Source organism: Takifugu rubripes, chromosome 2, assembly GCF_901000725.2.
Source record: "Takifugu rubripes chromosome 2, fTakRub1.2, whole genome shotgun sequence".
In the NCBI taxonomy this organism is placed as follows: Eukaryota; Metazoa; Chordata; class Actinopteri; order Tetraodontiformes; family Tetraodontidae; genus Takifugu; species Takifugu rubripes.
In genome coordinates this window covers 5291781-5315952 of record NC_042286.1, presented here as the reverse complement: position 1 = coordinate 5315952, position 24172 = coordinate 5291781, and the positions used below count along the sequence as shown (strand labels likewise).

Here is a 24172-nt window from a genome sequence, read left to right as displayed (position 1 = left end):
CAGTCAGACAATGGACAGGTAACCCCAATGTCATATGTGTTTACAGTTGTTGAGGACACTGCTGTTAAGGGGTTTATCGACACGGGTTCTGAAATTTCACTGATTAGTGAAACTTTGAGAATGTCTATACCAGCTTTACAGAGGAGGCCTATTCAAAAATCATATGTTCTGGCCAAATCTGTGACAGGGGATTGTTTAGATACATTAGGCACACTCCCTATTTCCATCAGAGTGGGTGATGAGTGTTTCAGTCATGATGTACAGGTAGTCAGAAATGCCACACAACTGCTGATTCTGGGGTGGGACTTTTTACAGAAACACCGTGCAGTCATTGACCTGACTTCGAATCAGCTGAAGCTTTGGGACAGGCCTGTTCCACTGCTGTGTAGCCCCCAGATAGCGCCGTTAAGGTGCAGTGCTGTAATGCTGTCACCTGTTACCATCCCTGCTCTAAGCCAGATGAATGTGTTGATTAAGATTCAATCTAATACGAGTGACCCTAAACACAGTCCCAATTACACTGGTATCTTAGAACCTGGCGTACAAAACATGCCTAGTCTGTTGGTAGCCCGTACATTGACTACTGTAAAGAGAGGCGTGGCTTGTATTCAGGTTATGAACCCCACTTCTGAGGATTGCTGTGTGCCGGGTGACATACTTTCATTCAGTTGCGAACCAGTCAGGAGAAGAATTCTCATTAGTAGAAGCTACAGTAGCCAACGTGAAGGCCCAGCCTGAGACATTCCCCAAAGTTGACCTCAGTCAGGCGGCACTGGATGCTGAGCAGCGACAAGAATTGGAGAATTTAATTGTTAAATATGGTGACATATTCAGCGCACACGACAGAGATTTTGGCAGAACAGATAAAGTGCAGCACAGTATCAGGACAGGGGCTGCAGAGCCAATTAAACAGAGGGCCTACAGAACCTCCCCTCACATGCGGGAGGAGATAGACCGCCAGGTTCAAAAACTGTTGGACGAGGACATCATTGAGGAGAGTTGTAGTCCATGGTCGTCGCCAGTTGTACTTGTAAAGAAACGAGATGGCAGTTACCGATTTTGTATCGATTTTCGAAAATTAAATGCCGTGACTGTTAAAGATTCCTACCCATTGCCACGTCCAGCAGATGCGTTGGACAGTTTGTCGGGGTCGTGTTGGTTTAGTACCATGGACCTGTCTAGTGGCTATTGGCAGGTGGCTCTGGACCCACAGGACAGAGAGAAAACCGCTTTTACCACCGGGAGTGCCCTTTACCAATTCAAAGTTATGCCGATGGGGTTAACAAATGCACCCCCAACTTTCCAGAGATTGATGGAATTGGTACTTCGTGGTCTTCACTGGAAAGCGTGTTTGATTTATTTGGACGACGTGCTGGTGTTTAGCCGTACCTTTTCGGACCACCTGAACAGCCTTGAGGAGGTCTTTAGGCGGTTCAAATCTGCGGGCCTTAAGCTGAAATCCAGCAAGTGTCATTTTGCTTGCAGCCAGGTGACCTTCCTAGGACATGTCGTTTCTAGCCAGGGCCTTCAACCAGACACCAAAAACCTTGAAAAGGTTCGTGACTGGCCAACACCCAGAACCACTACGGAGGTGAGAGCTTTTGTCGGGCTGTGTTCTTATTACCGCCGCTTCGTGAGAAATTTTTCCGTCCTAGCATCACCCTTGAATGCTCTCACTCAGAAGGGGGCCCTATTTAGCTGGACATCTGACTGTGATGAGGCCTTCCGGTCGTTAAAACACGCACTCACGAATCCGCCAATCGTAGCTCATCCCAACTTTTCTCTGCCGTTTTTGCTTTATACAGATGCGTCTCAGTCCTGCCTTGGATCGGTATTAGCTCAAGTGAAAAATGGTAAAGAGCACGTCATTGCGTACGCGAGTCATACGCTCACGGCAGCACAGCAGAAATGGGCCACTTACGACCGAGAACTCTGGGCCATCATCTGGTCGGTGAGACATTTTAAACACTTCCTGTCAGGGTCCCCATTTAAAATAATCACGGATCATAAGCCCCTCCTTAGTCTTACAAAAGCTCAGGTCGATAATGATCCTACTGGTAGGCGGGCACGCTGGATTCTTGAACTAGATGTGTTTGACTACACCATCCTTCACCGTGAGGGTAGACAACACGCAAATGCGGATGCTATGTCCAGACGCCCTAGCACGGAGGTGGACACTAAAGCGGTACAGTGTGTCTTGACCCCCACCAGCCCTAGGGACGTAGCAACCTCGGCTGGCAGGACAGGGGAGGAGGTACTGGATACCCCAAATCTTTCTCCCGCATTGTCGATTGATTTAGCTGAGATACGGGGACAGCAGCAGGCGGATAAGTCACTGCAGACTGTCTTATCTTGGGCAGAGATGGGTAAGAACAGACCCCCCAGGGGAGTGTTGAAAAGAGCAAATCCGGTTGTACGAAAGCTTTGGCATGAGTTTCCAAGACTGAGTATTCAAAGTGGTATCCTATGTCGTGCCTTCAAACCAAATCCATATGCTGCTGTAACCCACCAGGTTGTCCTACCTGACCAACTGGTACCTACGGCTCTGAAAGCTCTTCATGGTGACAGTTTTAGTGGACATTTGGGTGCTGAGCGTACCCTACGCAAGGCAAGGGAAATTTGTTACTGGCCACACATGTCACGCGACATATATAAGTACTGTAGTGAGTGTCTGCCGTGTCAGCGGCGAAGCTCCCCCACTCCACATGAGAAAGCACCTTTGCAGCCCATGCAAGCAGACCGGCCATTTCAGAAAGTTGCCGCAGATATAACTGAACTCCCAGTGACAGCAGGAGGGTACCGATATGTGTTGGTCCTTATGGATTATTTCACTCGTTATGTCAATGTGTATCCAATGAAAGACCAGCGTGCCACTACTGTAGCACAGTGCATTTTTGAGGATTACATTAGGCATCATGGTATTCCTGAATCCATACACACCGACCAGGGCAGACAATTTGAATCGGATTTAATAAAGGAGCTTTGTGCTTTACTAAAGATTGAGAAAACCCGTACCTCCCCATACCATGCCCAGTGTGATGGCATGGTAGAACGCTTTAATAGGACCCTCAAGGACCAACTGGCTAAATATTTGTCTCACACTGGGGGAGAGTGGGTGCAGTACTTACCACAGGTGGAACTAGCATACAACAGCAGTGTCCATTGTAGCACAGGATTTTCTCCATTTTTCTTGGCGCATGGGAGGGAACCACATCTACCATTACACCTTGCATTAAACTGGGGTCCTACAGCCACATCTGCAACACCAGGTACCCCTGCAGCTTATGTCAAAGATGTCACCTCCCGTCTTTCTCTTGCCCTCAGGGAAGCCGCTCAGAGGTCTGCTACTGCAAAACTCCACCAGAAGCAACAGTATGATAAACAGGTGGTGTTCCACCCTTATGAGGTGGGGGACTATGTGTTATTGGATGACCCAGCACAGCGGATGAACAAGTTGGCAGCTAGATGGAAGGGGCCATTTGTCATATTGAAACGATTTGATAAGGGGGACGGTGTTGGTGTAACTTACGAAATTACTGATCCAAAGAAATCAGATTCCAGGAAATGGGTGGTGCATCACAATAGGCTGAAGGCCTATAAGGGAAGGTTGTCAGATGAGTCACCTCGCAACACAGGACCCTCAGAGGCAGATGGGGGTGGCGCAGTACCTGTTCCTAATCAGTCCACTCTCACAGCATTATCGGGGGCTCTCCCCTATCGGCCCACAATTCCTTTAAACACTGCTCCACAGGCGCAGAGGCCAGTGCCTAGTACTGATACGGAGGGGGGTTCTCAGGTTCAATTTTGTTCTGACCCATTGCCTATATCAGTAGCACGTCCTTGTCCTCTTGAAATGCCAGCTGTGGATGTGGAGTTCCAACCTTTGGGGGACGCTGATTCAACTGCCTCACCTAGGCAGTTGCCGCCTCCAATGACCACACGTAGTGGCCGTCAAGTACGACCACCAGTTATGTTATGTTATGTTATGGGTACGATAAGTAATGTATTTCTTTTCTCTTGTTCCCGCTTTGTTCTTGTTATTCTTTTTCCCAAACATGTTTTGGACATCTCATGTTAAGTTGCACTTGTTACTGTCCACTATGTTGATCCATGTTGTTGGTGACACTGTTGGTGAGCCAAGGAGTCAGTGGATCATTGCTTATTGGTTTAATGTTAGGAAATGGGGTCATTTCTATTTTTAGCAGGGGACGACTGTAAACTATTATTTATATGCTGGGAACTATGGCCAGCTATTGTTAAGTTTATTTAATATGCTTTTGTTAGAAATAGGTAATAACATGTATGACTTCTGTTATGAATGATTTTTGGTTCCTGGGGGAGTGTTCCCTCCGGACGTGATTTTGGGGAGGGAACACGGGGGAAATGATTGAGAGAAAACTCGGGTAGTCGCCTTGTAAGTCGCCTCGCTGGATAAGAAATAAAAGAAGTCATTCGCCATTGTAACCTGTCTTTCTTTATACCCACGAGCCCGACGGAGAAGAACGGACATAAGTTCAGGTTACACCACTGTTGCTTATTGGGGGTCAGGCCCTGGGATTCTGTAAAGCACCTAGAAACAATTTTGATTGTAACAGACGCTATATTAAGATTGATTGATACCAGCCCTGAAACACATTCATGTTCATATTCATCTAAATCGGGTCGGCAACCTTTAACAGTCAAAGAGTCATTTTGACCCGGTTTCCACGGAAAAGACAACACTGGGAGACACAAACACTTTTTGACATCTGAAATGAAGATGTGTCTATATATACTGTATATATATATACATATGTGTGTGCGTGTGTGTGCGTGTGTGTGTGCGTCTGTGTGTATGTATCTTTACACTTGTAAAATAGTGTGTTGCTTATGAAATCCATGCAGTCCATCCATGTTATAGAAAATTCACAATAATCTTACAATTTACAACTACAATTAAACAAACGAACAAACACAAATTAAATACTTTGTTAAGATATTGTAGCGTGTTGGGGAGGGTCAGTGTGGGAATTTCCCAGCATGCTTTGTGGCAGCGTGTCTGTGGTTTCAGGTTGGTGTTAACCCTGTTTTTGTTCATTATAAATGTTATCTTTTGCAACTTTCAATGTTACTGTTCTATTTATTAAGTTCTAATTATTGATGTATTTAATTACTGTTTTGATTACTGTTGGCGCCTGGACACCATAAGCGAGGTTCTTTGTGTGATTGAAGACCTCCCTTCGTTCGTGTATCTTCTATTCTGAGTTTATTGAAGTGGCAATTCCTGAAATCGATCGGTGAAAGGGACACAGGAACTGTAGGAAAAGTTAGCAGAAATCTCCGTCTGAGTTCTTACGCAATCTAGAACCCCAGCTCGCCACAAAATTGTGCCGTTTTTATCTCGCTGGACGTTCCACACTCCGTGCAATTTTCCAATATTCGTCTAGAAATGAAAACACGGATAACGACTCCTTTTCCGATTTTTGTTGCTCTAATGGAAAATTGGATAAATGGATAACAACGGTTTTATCTGTGTTAGATTTTTCGTCTGGCGAAAGATGCGTGATCTTTGAACTTTCCTAAAGATTCATACAAATGTGTTCCTCAGCTTTTTATAAGTGACATCGCAGATGATTCGCTGCTGTCCATCTCATCCATGCGCATTTGCCCACTCCTGTGTGTTTTTATGAGACAGTGTTAGTCAGTGAACAGTCTGCTCTGCACTCAGACAAACTAAGGAGCAGAACAGATGATAAAACACAGATATAGTCTCTTTTTTTTCTCCTACTCTGGCTCACTTCTTGCGTAACGGCTTTGTGTATTAATTTCTCTCCCGTAGCGATCTCTCATCGGTAAATGAACTGCCTTTAGGATCATAAGAAATAAAATGTACCCTTTATAACTTTAAATAATGGCTCACTTAAAGTGACAAAAGATGTGACAACACCAGGTTCTGTGTTATGGGAACTTCTCCAGCATTGCGCAGTGTATATTTGGTCTCTTCGTGTTATTTAGTCCCTCTTCACGTCGACCTAAAAACTATTTCACCACCACAGAACCATGTGGTCAATCAGATGTTCGCTGATCAGTTTCATAACTTAAAAAATTAGCCCGAATCTGCAGAAATAAAGGTGTGTGTCTCGCTCACGCTGGTGTGGAGGCTGCACTGAGAGGCTGAAGGAGGGGGAGATGTCAGCTGTCTGGGCCTGAGACATTTACGTTCATATGCAAGTGATCGTTAGAGTTATGTTTGTTTATAAAAAATCAGTAAGCTAAATGTGATGAAAGCTATCGTTTTTGACTGTATTAAAGTTAAAAATGCTTTCGAGTGAACGAATAATACGCGGATTTTTCCGCACATGCCGGCTGTCAAATCTGCCTGCTGCCACGTCAAGTGGTGTCAAACGTCTCGTCTCATAAAAACACACGGGAGTGGGCAAATGCGCATGGATGAGATGGACAGCAGTGAATCATCTGCGATGTCACTTATAAAAAGCTGAGGAACACATTTGTATGAATCTTTAGGAAAGGTAGAGAAACTTCTTGCAAGTTTAAACAATGGAAACCCCTCAGAACGAGATAAACTGGAAACATTTGAGGATGGTCTCCAGCATTATTGCCTCACCTATAGGTCATATCTTAAATCTGAGCTTCCTATATGCCCTAAAGCGTGGAAAGCTGCTAAACTTATTCCTTTACCTAAAAACAGGAAGCAGCCGTTCAGAGGTACAAACAGTTTATCAAATGCCCCACCAGAGCAGAGAACACGCTGGATCACTGCTACACCACAGTAAAGGACGCGTATCGGGCCATCCCCCGTGCTGCGCTAGGACTGTCTGATCACGTGATGGTCCACCTGATCCCCACATACAGACAGAAACTCAAACTAACAAAGCCATCCGTGAGCACCACGAAGAGATGGACCAGTGAGGCTGTGGAGGAGCTGCGCACGTGCTTGGATACAACTGACTGGGACATGTTTAAAGGGGCCACACATGATCTGGATGAGTACACGGACACTGTGACCTCATATATCCACTTTTGTGAGGAGCGCATTCTACCAACGCGCACTAGGGTGAGTTATTCCAATGACAAGCCCTGGTTCACACCGAGACTCAGACAGATCAGGAAAGAAAAGGAAGCAGCGCTGAAAAGTGGAGACAGAGACTGCTACAGAGAGGCCAAATACCGGTTTAGCAAGGAACTGAGGAGAGCTAAATCTGTGTATTCGGAGAAACTTCAGCAGCAGTTTACTGCTAACGACTCTGCTTCTGTGTGGAGAGGCCTGAGGCAGATCACCGACTACAGGCCTCAGGCTTCAAAGGGTCAGGACGACAAAGCCCTTTGTCAGAGCCTGTCCCTCCACTATGCCCGCTTTGACACCTCGTCAACCATGCCCAACACCTCCCCTCCCCCCAGTGTCACTGCCCCCATGGACCTCACTCCATCAAAGGCAGCCCCCTCCTCCTCCCCCCCTCCACTCACCATCACTCACCATCAGTCCCCCCCCATCACTTACCACCAGTTCCCCCCCTCCTCCCCCCCTTCATTCACCATCAGTGAGCAGGATGTGCGCAGGCAGTTCGCCAGGCTGAACCCGCGCAAGGCCCCTGGCCCGGACGGCGTGTCTCCCTCCACCCTGAGGCACTGCGCAGAGGAGCTGACTCCTGTCTTCACAGACATCTTCAACTCCTCCCTGGAGTCGTGCCAGGTGCCAGCCTGCCTCAAAACCTCAACCATCGTCCCTGTCCCCAAGAAGCCACGGATCACTGGGCTTAACGACTACAGACCTGTGGCGCTCACCTCTGTAGTCATGAAGTCCTTAGAGCGCCTGATCCTGCCACACCTCAAGTCCATCACCACCCCCCTCCTGGATCCACTGCAGTTCGCCTACAGAGCCAACAGATCTGTGGACGACGCGGTCAACCTGGCCCTTCACTCCACCCTGCAGCATCTGGACTCCCCGGGAACCTACGCGAGGATCCTGTTCGTGGACTTCAGCTCTGCATTCAATACCATCCGCCCCGCTCTGCTACAGGACAAGCTGTCCCAGCTTAGTGTGCCTGACTCCCTCTGCAGGTGGATCACTCACTTCCTGACGGATCGGAGGCAGTATGTGCGGCTGGGGAAGACTGTCTCGGACTCCGTCACCATCAGCACCGGATCACCCCAGGGCTGTGTACTTCCCCCCCTGCTCTTCTCCCTGTACACAAACTGCTGCACCTCAAGCCACTAGTCTGTCAAACTGATCAAGTTTGCGGATGACACCACCCTCATCGGGCTCATCTCCAATGGAGACGAGACTGCCTACAGGAGGGAGGTGGCTCGACTGGTGTCCTGGTGCGGACACAACAACCTGCAGCTGAATGCTCAGAAGACAGTGGAGATGATTGTGGACTTCAGGAAAGTCACAGCCCCTTTGCCCCCCCTTGCCCTCATGGACTCCCCCATCACCATCGCGGACTCCTTCCGCTTCCTGGGCACCACCATCACCCGGGACCTTAAGTTGGGAGCCAACCATCAGCTCCCTCATCAAGAAGGCCCAGCAAAGGATGTTCTTCTTACGGAAGCTGAGGAAGCTCAAACTGCCTCCCAGGATGTTGGCGCAGTTTTATACGGCCATCATCGAGTCCATCCTCACCTCCTCCATCACCATGTGGTTTGCTGGTGCCACCGCCAGGGACAGACTGAGGCTGCAGCGCGTCGTGCGCGCTGCCGAGAAGGTGATCGGCTGCAGGCTTCCATCCATCCAGGACCTGTATATCTCCAGGACCCGGAGGTGTGCAGGTCGGATCACGGCCGACCCTTCCCACCCTGGTCACGGACTGTTTTCCCCCCTCCCCTCAGGCAGGAGACTACGGTCCATTCGGACCAAAACCTCCCGCTACATGAACAGCTTCTTCCCCTCTGCCATCAGTCGGACTCACGAACAATACATTACTCCTGCATGGACCTGCACTATTTCTTACCACTTACCTCTTACCACTTACTATTTATGTATATACTGTATATAAGTCTTATTTTATTTTATTTATCTTATTCTAGTGTGGTCTTCTTTATGTTGAATGTCGCAGCGTCACACCATGACAAATTCCTAGTTTGTGTAATACTGTGTATTACATGAACAATGGCAACAAATCTGCTTCTGATTCTGATTCTGATTCTGATTAATCATGATGGAAAAAGTCCGGAAAACAAGAAATGACATAATGGGTCGAGCTGGAGAAAACACACCCTCTTTTCTTGAGTTAGATGGCACATTTAAGACAAAACCCCAAGAAATATTTTATTGGGGAAACTGAGAAACTTAAAAAACACATGAAAAACTCAGAATCAAACACAAATATTTCAAAACAATTAATCAAAGGCTACCTTGTGAAAAATAAAGATTGTGTATTTGATTTCCAATCAATTCAAGTGAATGAGGTAGAGAAACTTCTTGCAAGTTTAAACAATGAAAACCCCTCAGAACGAGATAAACTGGAGACATTTGAGGATGGTCTCCAGCATTATTGCCTCACCTATAGGTCATATCTTAAATCTGAGCTTCCTATATGCCCTAAAGCGTGGAAAGCTGCTAAACTTATTCCTTTACCTAAAAACAGGAAGCAGCCGTTCAGAGGTGCTAATAGCCTTCCTATTAGCATCCTTCCTGTTCTGAGTAAACTGATGGGGCGAGTGACCAAATCTCCCTCTATTTGTCAATTAATGAACTTAATGAATTTCAGCATGCTTACAAGAAGGGTCACTCCACCTGTGCAGCTTTAATGCAGATGACTGATCAGTGGTGGAGTGATCCTGACAGGAAAATGATAGTAGGTGCTGTGCTTCGTGATTTTAGTGCTGCTTTTAATTTGATTGATCACAAAATGCTCTGAATGAAATTAGAGGCATGTGGCTCTAATATTTTGACTCTTAATTGGAGGAGGACCCAAGTATCTAAGAGATCCCGAATGCTTCTCTTTAATGGCAGTTTTTCTAATGTAAAGACAGTACGATGTGGTGTTCCCCAGGGGAGTTGCTTCGGTCCACTGCTCTACTCTATTTTTACCACTGAGGCCATTTGCTTGGAGAGAAGCCAGCTTGGCTGTTTGAAGATGATTCAGCTGTTTATATGTCATCAAGCAGTGTGGAGTGAAATGTTCTTCAAAATGAAATAGCACTTATTGCAGATTGGATAGCCATTAATAATTTAAGTTTAAATGTATCAAAGGACAAATGTGTTGTTTTTGGATCAGGTTTTACTCTCAGGCAAGATTTTAAATTGTGCATCTCCATAACTGGCAGCTGTGTTGACCAAGTCAATGAGGTTAAATTCCTTGGGGTTAACCTTCACAATAAATAATATGGCAAAAACATATAAGTAAAATTGTAGGAAAAATGGGAAGGAATATATCCATGATGAGAAGATGTTCCTCCTGTCTTACATCTAATACCACCTAGCAGGTTATTCAAGCTTTGGTGCTCTCTCATCTCCATTTTTGCTCGTCTATCTGGTCGAGTGCAGCTCATAAAGAGCTGCAGAAGCTGCAGTAGGTGCAGAGTGGAGCAGCGCGTCTTGCTCTCCGGTGTTCAAGGAGGAGAAACAGACCAAATGCACGCTGATCTCACCTGGCTTAAAGTGGAAGACTGATCAAAACAAAGTCTTCTAACTTTATTTAGCAATGTCTGTGTTTCAAAACAACTGACTTTCCTTCACTCAAGAATAACTTTTTCCCAAAAGAGACATGAAACAAGAGAGGTGAAGAGGGCCCAAGTTATGATTCCTAGACCAAGAACTAATGCATGAAAAAAAAGAGATTCTTTTATAGAGCCTTTTATGAAGTTTGTATATCTTATTGTAGTTGTTGACATGTTGGAAATGTGATTGTTGGCAGGTGTGATGTTTGGCTGCGTGAGTGTGTGGAGAGGAAAATGGCCTGTGTGTTGATGCCTTTTGTTTGTCTTGTTTTCCTGGTTCTGTCACTAGGGGGCGTGGTGGGTTCACCTGGGCACCTCTCGCTGGTGACCGTCACACCTGCAGCTGGTTACCAATCAGCACCCTTCAAAAGCCGCTGCCTCCCGATCAGCGCCTGCTCGTTTTCATCGGCTTTGTGCTAAACGTGGGTCAACGGTGTCTTCCTGGTTCCGTCCCTTCAAGGAACTTTCCCCGTTTTCCTCACGTCTCTTCCTGGGTCACCACGCGCCCCTCATTGGGAGGAACGATCTGCACTTCACGCGCCTTTTCACCACGTGGTGCAGCTATCTGAGTGAATTAAAGTATTCTGTTAACACCGTCAGCTGTTTGGCTGCTTACGGGTCCTGCCTGAATCAAATTAGTGAATTTATTATCATTTATGTATTGATGTAAATATTATTGTAAATTTGATTTATATGATTTTTTAAAATGTGGACTTGAGGAAGAGAAGCTGTTGTAGAAGTAACAGCTAATGGGGATACAAAAGAATAAACAAATAAACCTTCAGCTTTTTGACCAGATTATTAATGTGCACATGAAAAATGGCCAATCCGTGGTAAAATAATTAAAATAACAGTTCAAGTAGATAGTTTAGGTCTGTATCTGTGTTCATGTTAATGACATTAATGCAGTGGAGTCATTAAATCTCCATGTTTGTGTCTCTGACAGCAGGTCAGAATATAAACTCATTAATGAGAAATAACTAATGAAAGAAAGTAGAAAATTAAAGCAACAGTAGTCAGAAAATTAACTTCATAAAAGTTTTTATTCAACTCTCAGTGGAAAAAGTGTGACGCCTCCTCATGCGTGTCTGTGTTTCACTAGAACAGGTGAGTTTCTATCTTCTGCAGAACATTTGCATGTTTTTCTGCATGGTTGCTCCTCAGAGTTTAAAGTTCTGATGTCACAGAGAGTCTGAACTCTTTTCACGCTCTCACACTGAAAACTTCAGCATCACCATGTTGTCAATAATTCTGACTGTCATCTTTCTGAGTCAGGGTGAGACTTTTCAACATTGTTTGATTTCATCCTCTTCTTCTTTCCAAGGAGGCTGAAATCATTTCATTTTTACATCATAACTGCTCCTCCAGGCTCTTTTCAACTGTTCTTTTTAACATTTGTTGTTTGTCATTTCAGAATCTTCTGCCAACAACTTTCTGACTCAGGCTGATAAATTCAAGTCTGTTAGTGTTGGAGGGTCTGTGACCATCAGCGCCACAGGAAGCTCAGATATTGGCAATGATCTCAGCTGGTACCTTCAGAAACCTGGACAGGCTCCTAAACCTCTGATATATACTGTATCAAGTCTGTACACAGGAACGCCGTCTCGATTCAGTGGCAGCAGATCTGGTTCTCAGTACACTCTAACCATCACTGGTGTTCAGGCTGAAGATGCTGGAGATTATTACTGTCTGGGCTACCATTACGACTATACATTCACACAGTGATTTAGAGCCGTACAAAAACCTCCCTCAGTGTGACTGAAGTGAAAACAGCAGCTGCAGCTGCAGACGATGAAGAGTCACCGGCAGAACTTGTTCAGTCAACACCAGAGTCACCAAGTACAAACCAGATTCATTTAAACACAAGTCAAATCAAATTTAAAAGCTTTAAAATAACCATGAAAAATACACAAATACTCAGTTTAACCATTAATAGATGAATGATATATTAGAAGTTACAGCTGGCAAAAAAATTATTAGTACTAATTAACCATTAAATCAGTAATTACATTTACTCAAGTGCTGCTTCTATGTGTAGATTTGATGAACTTTACTTCATTTATTTTGAATATTTATGATATAAAACAAATAATGCAGAGAACATCTAATCAGCATCAACTCAAACTCCTTCCATTTTAAATCCGTATCACTCTGGTTTTAGGCCACATCACAGTTTTCTCACCACCACCAGTTTGATCATCAATAATATTCTAACTATCCTGGATGAGAGAAGTTATTTTATCTCCATGATCATGAACCTCTCTCAGGCTTTTGACTCAGTAGATCACTCAGTCATCCTTGAAATGTTCAACAACACTGGTTTCTCTCTCACCCATATTAAACTGGAACTGGAATGCAGACACAGACAAACCGGATGATTTAACGGTTTTATTTCCCACAAAACAGTAACAATAAGGTAAAGCTGCTGCTGACTGGAACTGGAGACAGACGAAACATGGGCAAGTGAGGGAAAGCTGGCAAACAAAAGCTCATACTTCAAATGTTTTCACAGAAATGGAGCCAAGTGGGCCCTACAATGATCGGGGGATGAGTGGAGAAAGGAGGCAGTCTTTAAAGGTGCAGATCTAATCCACCGATAAGAGCAGCAGGTGAGGAAGAAGGTGCTTTGGCCAAAAGTAGATCCCCCTGGGAACAGGGCAAGAACAGAAACAACACATGCAGGTCAACTACAACCAAATAAACTGAATCATGGTAACCCATCACTAGGGAGGTGCCTCAAGGTTCAATTTTAGGCCCTGTCCTCTTCACTGTTTCTATAAGATTTTCTTTTATCTCGCCTAAAAACAGCCATAAAATGTCTTCAAGCTTCCTTTAGCGTTCTACAGACAGCATTTTTTTCCATCTTAAATCCACCCTGCATGCATAAAAACACTAAATAGATGTTTTTCTCAAGTGCTAGCAGAACATGCTCTCCTCACATTTCCACTGTGGTATGATAATTTCCATGGCTACCTCCACTTCCTGTCTTGAACCACCAGATGCTCTTCACCATTCTGCCCTTAGATTTATCACTGGAGCCCCTCTTCCACACGTCACTGTCCTGTATCTGTCTCGGCAGGGTGGACCTCCCCAGCTCAAAGATGTGACTTCCACCTGGATTTATTCATTTATGCGGCCCTCACTGGCAAACCTCCAAACTACGTCTCTCCATTAATTGTTCAGTCCACTAGCGCTTTTAGTGCCCACTGAATGAACTGGCTGCAACAGAAAATTCCCAAAATCCGAGCTGAGCAGGGGAGTTCTGCTGTCTCTGGTTATGCCCCCGTACATCAGGTAACTCTCAAGCTCAACTCAGGTGTTCACATCAGTCACTGTGAATCATGACTCACTAATTTCCTGTCCTCTATCTGTGCTTGGTCTTTACTGCTCTTTCTGGTTCTGTATTTTATTGTGTACAAAAGCGTTTGCTTATTTTATCTGATTTTATTTGCAATGTTTGTTTTGTACTTTGTCAATGCTGGTCGGAACTGTAAATGAGGCTAACCTCAGTCCACTCACAAGTTACAATAAAGTTGATGAAGGAACGAATGAATGCAGCCCAAAAACACATTCATGTTCATATTAGTGGATATGATCAATATACAAGCTGAAATCATCTCTTCTGAGTGTCTTAATTGATATTTAAAGTGTGATATGATTGTCTGAGTTTTTTCATTTTCACCTGATAAAAAAACAGAAAAACTAAAGACAACTGTGGAGTAAAGATGGTTGATGATCAGATTTCCACATCAATAATCACAACAAACACAGAGATGTTGGCTAAAATGATTAAAATGTTTATTTTGTGACTTTAAATTCACATCTGAGGACAGAAAATGAGTGAGGTGAGTTAGAGAAATGTCCAGATGAAAGCAGAGTCACGCTCATGCAGGAATATGTGAGCAGAAAAGATGTGTCGCTCCATCAAGATGTTGAGGACAGAAGCAGCACGGTTTCCAGACAGGAAGTGTTGCTGAACCTCTAGACTGAGCAGCTGTGAGGGTCCAGGGTTTGAGTGACAGAGCTCTGTCCACTCAGACTGGCCTCACAGGTCACTGAGTCCACCTTCTTCCACTGGTCTGCAGGGAGGTTCAGGGTGCTGCTCCAGCTGAAGCGGCCGTCACTCCCCAGGACCTCCAGGCTGTGTGAGGCCGGTGTGGTGCTGCTGCTGCCCCCCACCTTCCAGCTCAGCTTCCACTGTGAGGGGGAGCCCCCGCTGGCCAGACACACCAGTGTGGCACTGCCCTGCTGCAGCTCCTCTGGGGAGGGGGGGAGGACGGTCAGGGTGGGACGCACCACACCCGCTGGAGGAGAGACCAGAAAGACGTGAAGCTTTGGACACCATCAAATCTGACTGAGCCGTTAGCTGGTGATGACTGAGGACATTTTGACATGTTTGGACAATGTTGGACAGCGTGACGATTTTCTTCTCGTTAACTTCTTTATATACAGTCGAGAGTTTAACGTGACACAGGTGAAACATTGGTGAGAACACACTTCACATCTGTGTCATCTGTCTGTTTCACTTCCTTTTCACCACAGAGAAAATAAATGAAGCGTCCACGCAAAGAAAAGTTGCATTTACGGATAAAATCAAATAAAATCAGTTTTTACATTGTTAAACAGTCAGAATGTTGAAAATGACCAAACAATAATGAGATTAAACTACTAAAGGAAGGTTTTGAGCAATGAAAGTTGAGTCTAATTAACTACAAATGTTACATGTCCACAGAGAATTTAAAACAATTAACATTAAAATTGAGAAGCCAGTTATTTATTTTCAGTTTATAAAGAAACAATTTAATATAATCTTTAATTAATGATGATGTTTATAAAGTTGTGACTCAGATTGTATTAAATAATAACAATTAAAAAAAGACAAATGCAAAAGTCTCCTTTAAAATTGCTAAAAGTGTAAAAGTGAAAAAGATTCAAATAAAAATCTGTTACTTACAGTCAACGATGAGTTTGGTTCCTCCACCAAACGTCCACCACAGTGATACAAACTCATCAAGTGGTCGTACAAAAACCTCCTGCACTGTCAACAAGCAGCTACCCACTGAAAATTCACATCTTTTTCTCTCAAAAATGGATTATTACCAGTTGATTTAATGCACCAACATTTTCAATAGATTCAAACTGAAATTTCTCTTTGAATTTGAACGATTTGATCACTTTTACACATCAGTCTCTTTACATGATCAAAACTGATGTGGATCAGTTACAATATTCTTATTCTACATTTTAAATTATGCTTTAAGAAAATGCAATTTCAAGTTATTTAAAATGAATAACATTTTACAAATTCAGCTCTAAAAGTTTCCAAGAAATATTCTTTTTAAAGCTAAAACTGCTGAATCCAGTTTAAAAATGCAAACATTCTCACATCAGCATCTGTTGTTGATGCTCAGCTGTATTTGTCAAATCTTTTCTTCAGTTCCATGAAGAAGAAAGTTGCTTTTAATCCAAGCTGTGTTTGTGTTGATTTTGTCTGCTCGTGCCTTCAGTGTGTTGAGAGCAGAGACATCATTTCCATAGAGAGGAGGCTTTGCATCATCAGCTGATCTGAGAAGGTTTATAGTGGTGTTAGTTCAACACTGCAGGACTCAGATCTGTCAGTCAACACAGCAGAAAGCACAAGCAGCATGACTCTCATCACCATCCTCATCTGGACGCTGACCTGCTGCTCTTTTACAGGTTTGTTCCCTCACAACCTCAAAGATGTCCTTGTGTCTTTTCTCTCCTCTCTTTCTGCTGATAAATGATGTGTTTTTGTCTGCAGGATGCAGCGGTCAGGTGACTGTGACTCAGCCTGCAGTGATCACATCTACTCCAGGATCCACTGTCGCTCTCACCTGTAAAACAAACCCTGCTGTTTACAGCAGCTGTTATAATGGACAATCATATGGTGATTGTATGTCCTGGTATCAACAGAAACCTGGACAGCCTCCACAGCTGCTAGTAAGAAATGTCAGAATAAATCATTCAGGAACAGCAGCTCGGTTTAGTGGCAGTGGCAGCAGCACCGACTTCACTTTGACCATCAGTGGAGTTCAGACTCAAGATGAAGCAGTTTATTACTGTCAGAGTCTTCACAGTGGCCCAGTGTTCACACAGTGATTTAGAGTGGAACAAAAACCTCCCTCAGTCAGAGAGCAGAGACACTGAGATGTTCCAGCAGCTGCTGAAGAGGAAGAGACTCTGACACAGACCAGTGAACACACAACTGACAGAAACATCACTGACAACTACTTTAATCACACAAAATGGCTCAAACACTGTTTGATCGGATTATCAACCAAATCCTAACAAGTTTATTTGTGCAGCCAAATTCACACACAATCATATTCCAAGTGTGAAGATCCCGTCACAATAATCTACCGGTAACCTTCTGAAAATGACAACATGAACAATTTTCTCTGTGTGTTCTCCAGGCAGAGAACCCTTAAATCTACCAGTGTTCCTTAGGTGGTAATAGGCTGAGATAGAAGCTGCATCGAGTCAAGGGGAGCTCTGATCTTTGACCTTTCATTCTTGAAGGCAGATACGATCATTTCTGTCTTTTCTGAATTGAGATGGAGGAAACATGAACACTTTCACTCACTGAGTTGTTGAATATAATTACTGGGAGCAACTAAGGGACTGTAGCCACATCATGAGTTTAAATATAAAGTTGTGTTTCATCTGCATAAAAACAGTTACAGATGTGATTTCCTATTAGCTGAGGTGCAGTCTCAGTGCTGTGGTCTGGGGGAAATCCAGACTGAAATATATTGAAAAGAATGTTTTCAAGCATGAAGAAGTGGATCTTTTGAATAACAGCTCTTTCACTCATCTTTCCCAGGAATGGAAGGGTTGTTATGGGCCTGTTGCTAATTGCTGCAGCATCCAGATGAGACTTTTTATAGAGGTCTGATCACTGCCGTTTCCAAGGCCTGATGAAAATGGCCTAAGTAAAGAGAATTACTCATCTACATCACATCTGATGCTTTAAAAAGCTTGTAGGCAGAGTATCAGGGCAGCATGTGGGGAGTTTTAGTCTTCACCAGAACAGTATCGTCAAAGACTGTAAAGTGTGATCAAGTCAACGTTAGTCCCAAACTTGTGGTACTATGATTAATGCTGTTATCGTCTTCATTCACTATCATAAATAAAAAACACTGTTTTCCCTGATCACAGCTCACATGTCTGCTCATCATCAACTCATCCAGAGTCGCAGTGAAATGGTTGTCATGGTTAAATTTACAACTTTGGGGCCCCTCGTTTTCTCAGAGAGACTGATGATCCCACTGGGTCCCTGATTCAACCCAGGCTCAGAGACGAGTGGCTGGTGTTTTACGTGTGGCTCCATTTGGTGCATGTTCTCAGTGGATGAAGCCAGGCTCCAGAGCTCAGAAACAAATCTGAGGAGTTTCTTGTTTCCATGACAGCCAATAAAAATGAAGATACACCAGCTGTCAAAACTTTAGAATCACTGTTATGTATTTGGTTTTCTTGCCCAATAATATATCATATAAAAATGGACATTTTGTTTTGTGTCAATGTCTGCTTCAGGATAGTCAGAAGAAGCCAGGACACCTGTGTCTTTCTCCACAGTCGTTTTTGGACTGATTTTCTGAAACTGACCCTTTCTGGTTTTGACCAGCGTTTCTTGTCTGCACCCCCATAAACTGCTTTGCTTTCTTCCCGATTCTGTCTGCCCGATCCTTGGATCTGTTTCATTGACTCCCTAATTATAGATCGTTTTCAGTGATTCACATTTCTGACTCAAAGGCCTACAGGGAAGGACTTGGTCCTCAGGAAAGGATACGATATTTGGAGGAAGTACAGATTATGGTGCAGAACCACAAAGGTTTGCTTCCTTTGTTAGATCGATGGCAATCAGGAGAGTCTCCTGTGTGTTACATATCCAGACATCCTCAACGACCTGGTTTTCCCAAGCCCATACGCGGGGCAAGAACTAAATCATGCAAAAGTTTGGAAGCCTATAATGAGAAGATGTCTGGATGGGTGAGAGAGATGCACATCAAATCATCGAGAGATGGGCTGTGAAGAAGAAGTAACATGTATAGATAATTTTCTGAATAAGGAAGGTTTTAAGTCTGTCTTTAAATAAAGATACTGTGTCAGCCTCCCGGAACCAGACTGGGAGCTGGTTCCAGAGAAATGGGGATTGGTTGCTGAAGGCTCTGTCCCATTTGGAAACCATGGCAACTACAGGTAAACCTGTGATTTTACAGTGCAGCGCACTGGTGGGATGACATGAATTCATAAGATCATTTAAATATGAGGGACTATATTTGAGGAGGAGGAGGAGGATTTTAAAATCTACTCTAAATTTAACAGGGAGCCAATGTAGAGAAGCCAAGGAACTAAGGTGGTCTGGTTCCTGGTTCTGGTCAACACCTGAGCATCTGCATTCTGGATTCTCTAGAGAGTTTAACAACTTCTTCAGGCAGCCTAACAAAAGTAAATTACAATAATCCAGCATGGATGAATCTTTCTTCAACAGTTTGGCACAAGAGGTTCCTAATTTTACCAATGTTATGTAGGTGATAAAAGGCAGTCCTTGAGACATAATTAATGTGGGTACCTAAAGACAAATCCTGATTGAACAAGACACCAAGATTCCTCATAATGCTACTGGGAGGCAGGTTAATGCCACTCAGCAGGGCTACATCACAAGAGAATAAGGTCCTCAGATGTGTTGGGCCTAGTGTGATAACTTCACTTTTATCTGGGTTCAACTGCAGGAAATTTCTGCTCATCCCACCCTTGATGTCTTCCAGGCAGGTCTGGAGTTTCAGGAGCTGATCAGTTGGATCTGGCTCCAGTAATCATTGGGTGTCATCAGCTGAGCAATGGAAATCTATCAAATGCTTCCTGATTATATTAATGAGAGGCAGCATGTATGAGATAAATAAGATTGGACCAAATACTGAACCTGGTGGAACTCCATGGTAGACTTAAGTGGGAGCAGAGGATTCATTGTTATTTTTGTTTTTTTAAATTCTATTACTATTTTACATGAAGTTATGAAAGAGCTGCTGCTATCCACAGTTCAACCACCTGATAACAAATGGGCCAAACAAATTCGAATGTTGTCCAGGTTGTGATTGAAAACCTGGTTAAGCTTTGCATACTACAAATGTCTGCTTTCCTCTGAAAATTTTGGCATTGTTCTCCTTGATTTTGAACTTGGAGTCATTAAATCTCCATGTTTGTGTCTCTGAGAGCAGGTCAGAATATAAACTGATGAATGAGACACAATTAATGAAAGAAAGTAGAAATTTAAAGCAACAGTAGTAAAAAAAATAACTTCATAAAAGGTTTTCTTCAACTCTCAGTGGAAAAAGTGTGACTCCTCCTCATGTGTGTCTGTGTTTCACTAGAACAGGTGAGTTTCTGTCTTCTGCAGAACATTTGCATGTTTTTCTGCATGGTTGCTCCTCAGAGTTTAAAGTTCTGATGTCACAGAGAGTCTGAACTCTTTTCACGCTCTCACACTGAAAACTTCAGCATCACCATGTTGTCAATAATTCTGACTGTCATCTTTCTGAGTCAGGGTGAGACTTTTCAACATTGTTTGATTTAATCCTCTTCTTCTTTCCAAGGAGGCTGAAATCATTTCATTTTTACATCATAACTGCTCCTCCAGGCTCTTTTCAACTGCTCTTTTTAACATTTGTTGTTTGTCATTTCAGAATCTTCTGCCAACAACTTTCTGATTCAGGCTGATAAATTCAAGTCTGTTAGTGTTGGAGGGTCTGTGACCATCAGCGCCACAGGAAGCTCAGATATTGACGATGATCTCAGCTGGTACCTTCAGAAACCTGGACAGGCTCCTAAACTTCTGATATATGATGTATCAAGTCTCGACACAGGAACGCCGTCTCGATTCAGTGGCAGCAGCTCTGGTTCTCAGTACACTCTAACCATCACTGGTGTTCAGGCTGAAGATGAAGCAGATTATTACTGTCTGGGCTACCTTGGTAGCGGAGTGTTGACACAGTGATTTAGAGCCGTACAAAAACCTCCCTCAGTGTGACTGAAGTGAAAACAGCAGCTGCAGCTGCAGACGATGAAGAGTCACCAGCAGAACTGGTTCAGTCAACACCAGAGTCACCAAGTACAAACCAGATTCATTTAAACACAAGTCAAATCAGTTTAAAAGCTTTAAAATAACCATGAAAAATACAGAAATACTCAGTTTAACCATTAATAGATGAACGATACATTACAAGTTACAACTGACCATTTTAAAATTTATAACTGACACAAAATCATTAGTAATAATTAACCATTAAATCAGTAATTACATTTACGCAAGTGCTGCTTCTATGTGCAGATTTGATGAACTTTGCTTCATTCATGCCAAATTTGTTATGATACTGTTATATAATAAATAATGCAGAGATCATAAAGGAATAAACTCCTATCAGCCCTGAAACACATTCATGTTCATATTCATGAATATAAATCAATCTACAACGAGCTGTAACCATCTCTTCTAACATGTTTTATTATATTTTGACACTGTGATATTACTCCTCTTCTTCAACTATGATTGTTTGAGTTTTTCCACATTTTCTGTTGAAAACTGACAAAAACTAAAGACAAATGTGGAGTAAAGATGGTTGATGACCAGATTGTGATGCTTTATTTGAAAATAGTATCAGTGAAGATAAACAACCAAGCAGAAATGTCTTCATCACTTCAAGCTTTAATAGCAACATCATCATCATCATCATCACCAACAGGAGCAACATGACAATGATTTAGCGCTCTCACATCTAGCTGCTGAGCTACACACGTGATTGTGTCAGACGTGACAGCCGTGTTGTTCTCTGACACACAAACTACAAACATTTAAAGTCATCTTGCTCAGAGCAGCAGCCGTGTTCCTCCTGCTCTCCCCACACACACAGCTCCTGTGCTGGGCTTCATCCAGCCCCTCTAGCCTTTACACTGGCTCCTGAGGATGGACGGGCTCTGAACGTGGCCATGATGGTTGACCTTGCAGGAGTAATTCTCTCCTTTCATCCAGCTCTCCTTGCTCAGGGTCAGGGTGCTGACGCTGCTGTAGCTTCCGCTCTTCTCCTCCTCTGAGGTGGTCAGGACGCCCTCTGTCACCTCCGTACCGTCCACCTCCCAGCTCACCTGGGCTCCCTGAGGAGAGTACTTGGTCAGCAGGCAGGCCAGCGTGGCCGAGCCCCCAGGGAGCTGCTCAGAGGAGGGGGAGAGCAGAGAGACGGAGGGTCTGGTCATGGTGCCGGCTGGAGGGAGAGCAGAGACACGCACGTCAACTCTGACTGCATCTGACATATTTACTGCTACACTTCATCATACGTCCTTAATCAGTGTTTGCTCTGTTTAATATTGAGTTAAAGCAGTAAATAATTCACGTCTTTAGTGACTGGCTTGAAATAAATGTGTGTTCAGTTACAGACTTTGACATCTGTCTGTTTCACTTCCCTTTCTCAGCTTTAAACGAACAAACGATCGACTCAAACTAAAATCTCTGCACATTTTACATTTATCGAATTACATCGTATTCAGATTTTAGATCATTGAAGATAATAAAATCAGTGAAACTGTGAAATATTTTACACGTTAAAATCATGAAAGTAGATCTTGGACACGCTTTCTCAAACATTAACAATTAATAAAGTTTATGATTGTTATTAACAGAAGAAATTCTCCAAGAATCAACATTAACAGTCTCTTGTTAATTTTACTGAAATATAAACAGACTTTTCAAATCCGCTGATTCAGGTTTTACAACACAAACTTAACAATCCTACAAACAAACAAAATCTATAAAATATGATGACTTTAAAATAATGTTCTTTGTCTTTGGTAAAATTAAAAACTGTTGACATGTTATGAACAGTAAAGATTAATTTACTTACAGAATACGATGAGTTTGGTTCCTCCACCAAACGTGAACCACAGTGATACAAACTCATCAAGTGGTCGTACAAAAACCTCCTGCACTGTCAACAAGCAGCTACCCACTGAAAATTCACATCTTTTTCTCTCAAAAATGGATTATTACCAGTTGATTTAATGCACCAACATTTTCAGAAGATTTAAACTGAAATTTCTCTTTGAATTTGAACGATTTGATCACTTTTACACATCAGTCTCTTTACAGGATCAAAACTGATGTGGATCAGTTACAATATTCTCATTCTACATTTTAATTTATGTTTTAAGAAAATTCAATTTCAAGTTATTTAAAATAAATAACATTTTACAAATTCAGCTCCAAAAGTTTCCAAGAAATTGTCTTTTTCAAGCTAAAACTGCAGAATCCAGTTTAAAAATGCAAACATTCTCACATCAGCATCTGTTGTTGATGCTCAGCTGTATTTGTCAAATCTTTTCTTCAGTTCCATGAAGAAGAAAGTTGCTTTTAATCCAAGCTGTGTTTGTGTTGATTTTGTCTGCTCGTGCCTTCAGTGTGTTGAGAGCAGAGACATCATTTCCATAGAGAGGAGGCTTTGCATCATCAGCTGATCTGAGAAGGTTTATAGTGGTGTTAGTTCAACACTGCAGGACTCAGATCTGTCAGTCAACACAGCAGAAAGCACAAGCAGCATGACTCTCATCACCATCCTCATCTGGACGCTGACCTGCTGCTCTTTTACAGGTTTGTTCCCTCACAACCTCAAAGATGTCCTTGTGTCTTTTCTCTCCTCTCTTTCTGCTGATAAATGATGTGTTTTTGTCTGCAGGATGCAGCGGTCAGGTGACTGTGACTCAGCCTGCAGTGATCACATCTACTCCAGGATCCACTGTCGCTCTCACCTGTAAAACAAATCCTGCTGTTTACAGCAGCTGTTATGATGGACAATCAAGTAGTGAGTGTATGTTCTGGTATCAGCAGAAACCTGGACAGCCTCCACAGCTGCTAGTAAGAAATGTGAGAATAAATCATTCAGGAACAGCAGCTCGGTTTAGTGGCAGTGGCAGCAGCACCGACTTCACTTTGACCATCAGTGGAGTTCAGACTCAAGATGAAGCAGTTTATTACTGTCAGAGTTATCACAGTGGAGTAGTGTTCACACAGTGATTTAGAGCTGTACAAAAACTCCCTCAGTCAGAGAGCAGAGACACTGAGATGTTCCAGCAGCTGCTGAAGAGGAAGAGACTCTGACACAGACCAGTGAACACACAACTGACAGAAAAATCACTGACAACTACTTTAATCACACAAACTGGCTCAAACACTGATCAGATTAACAACTAAAGCTTGACACATTTATTTTCAACATGTAGCTATTTTGATGATATGCCATTAACCTCATAAAATCATCATTTACTTTAATAATTATGGATAATTCAATGAAAAGTCTGTTAGATGCAAATGCATGGAGAGAGCTGTGTGACTGAATGCCTCATGTGCTGTTTAATAAACTGGATCCTCTCCAGTTTGCCTACAGGGCACAAGGAGGTGTAGACGATGCAAGTCTGACTCTTTAACTGTTGTAAAACTGGTAAACTGGTT

At 43.2% G+C, this 24172-nt stretch overlaps 2 gene segments (V, D, J or C); both read right to left on the bottom strand.

Annotated features, from left to right (window-relative positions):
* Positions 1-14433: 14433 nt before the first annotated feature.
* Positions 14434-17191, bottom strand: LOC115248841 (Ig lambda-3 chain C region-like). The segment is given in 3 exon segments: positions 14434-14963; positions 15614-15751; positions 17185-17191. Coding segments are annotated over 3 exon segments (468 nt in total).
* A 4171-nt stretch (positions 17192-21362) lies between these two features.
* On the bottom strand, positions 21363-23926 carry LOC115248840 (Ig lambda-1 chain C region-like). The segment is given in 3 exon segments: positions 21363-21935; positions 22572-22625; positions 23896-23926. Coding segments are annotated over 3 exon segments (405 nt in total).
* Between the last annotated feature and the right edge of the window lie 246 nt (positions 23927-24172).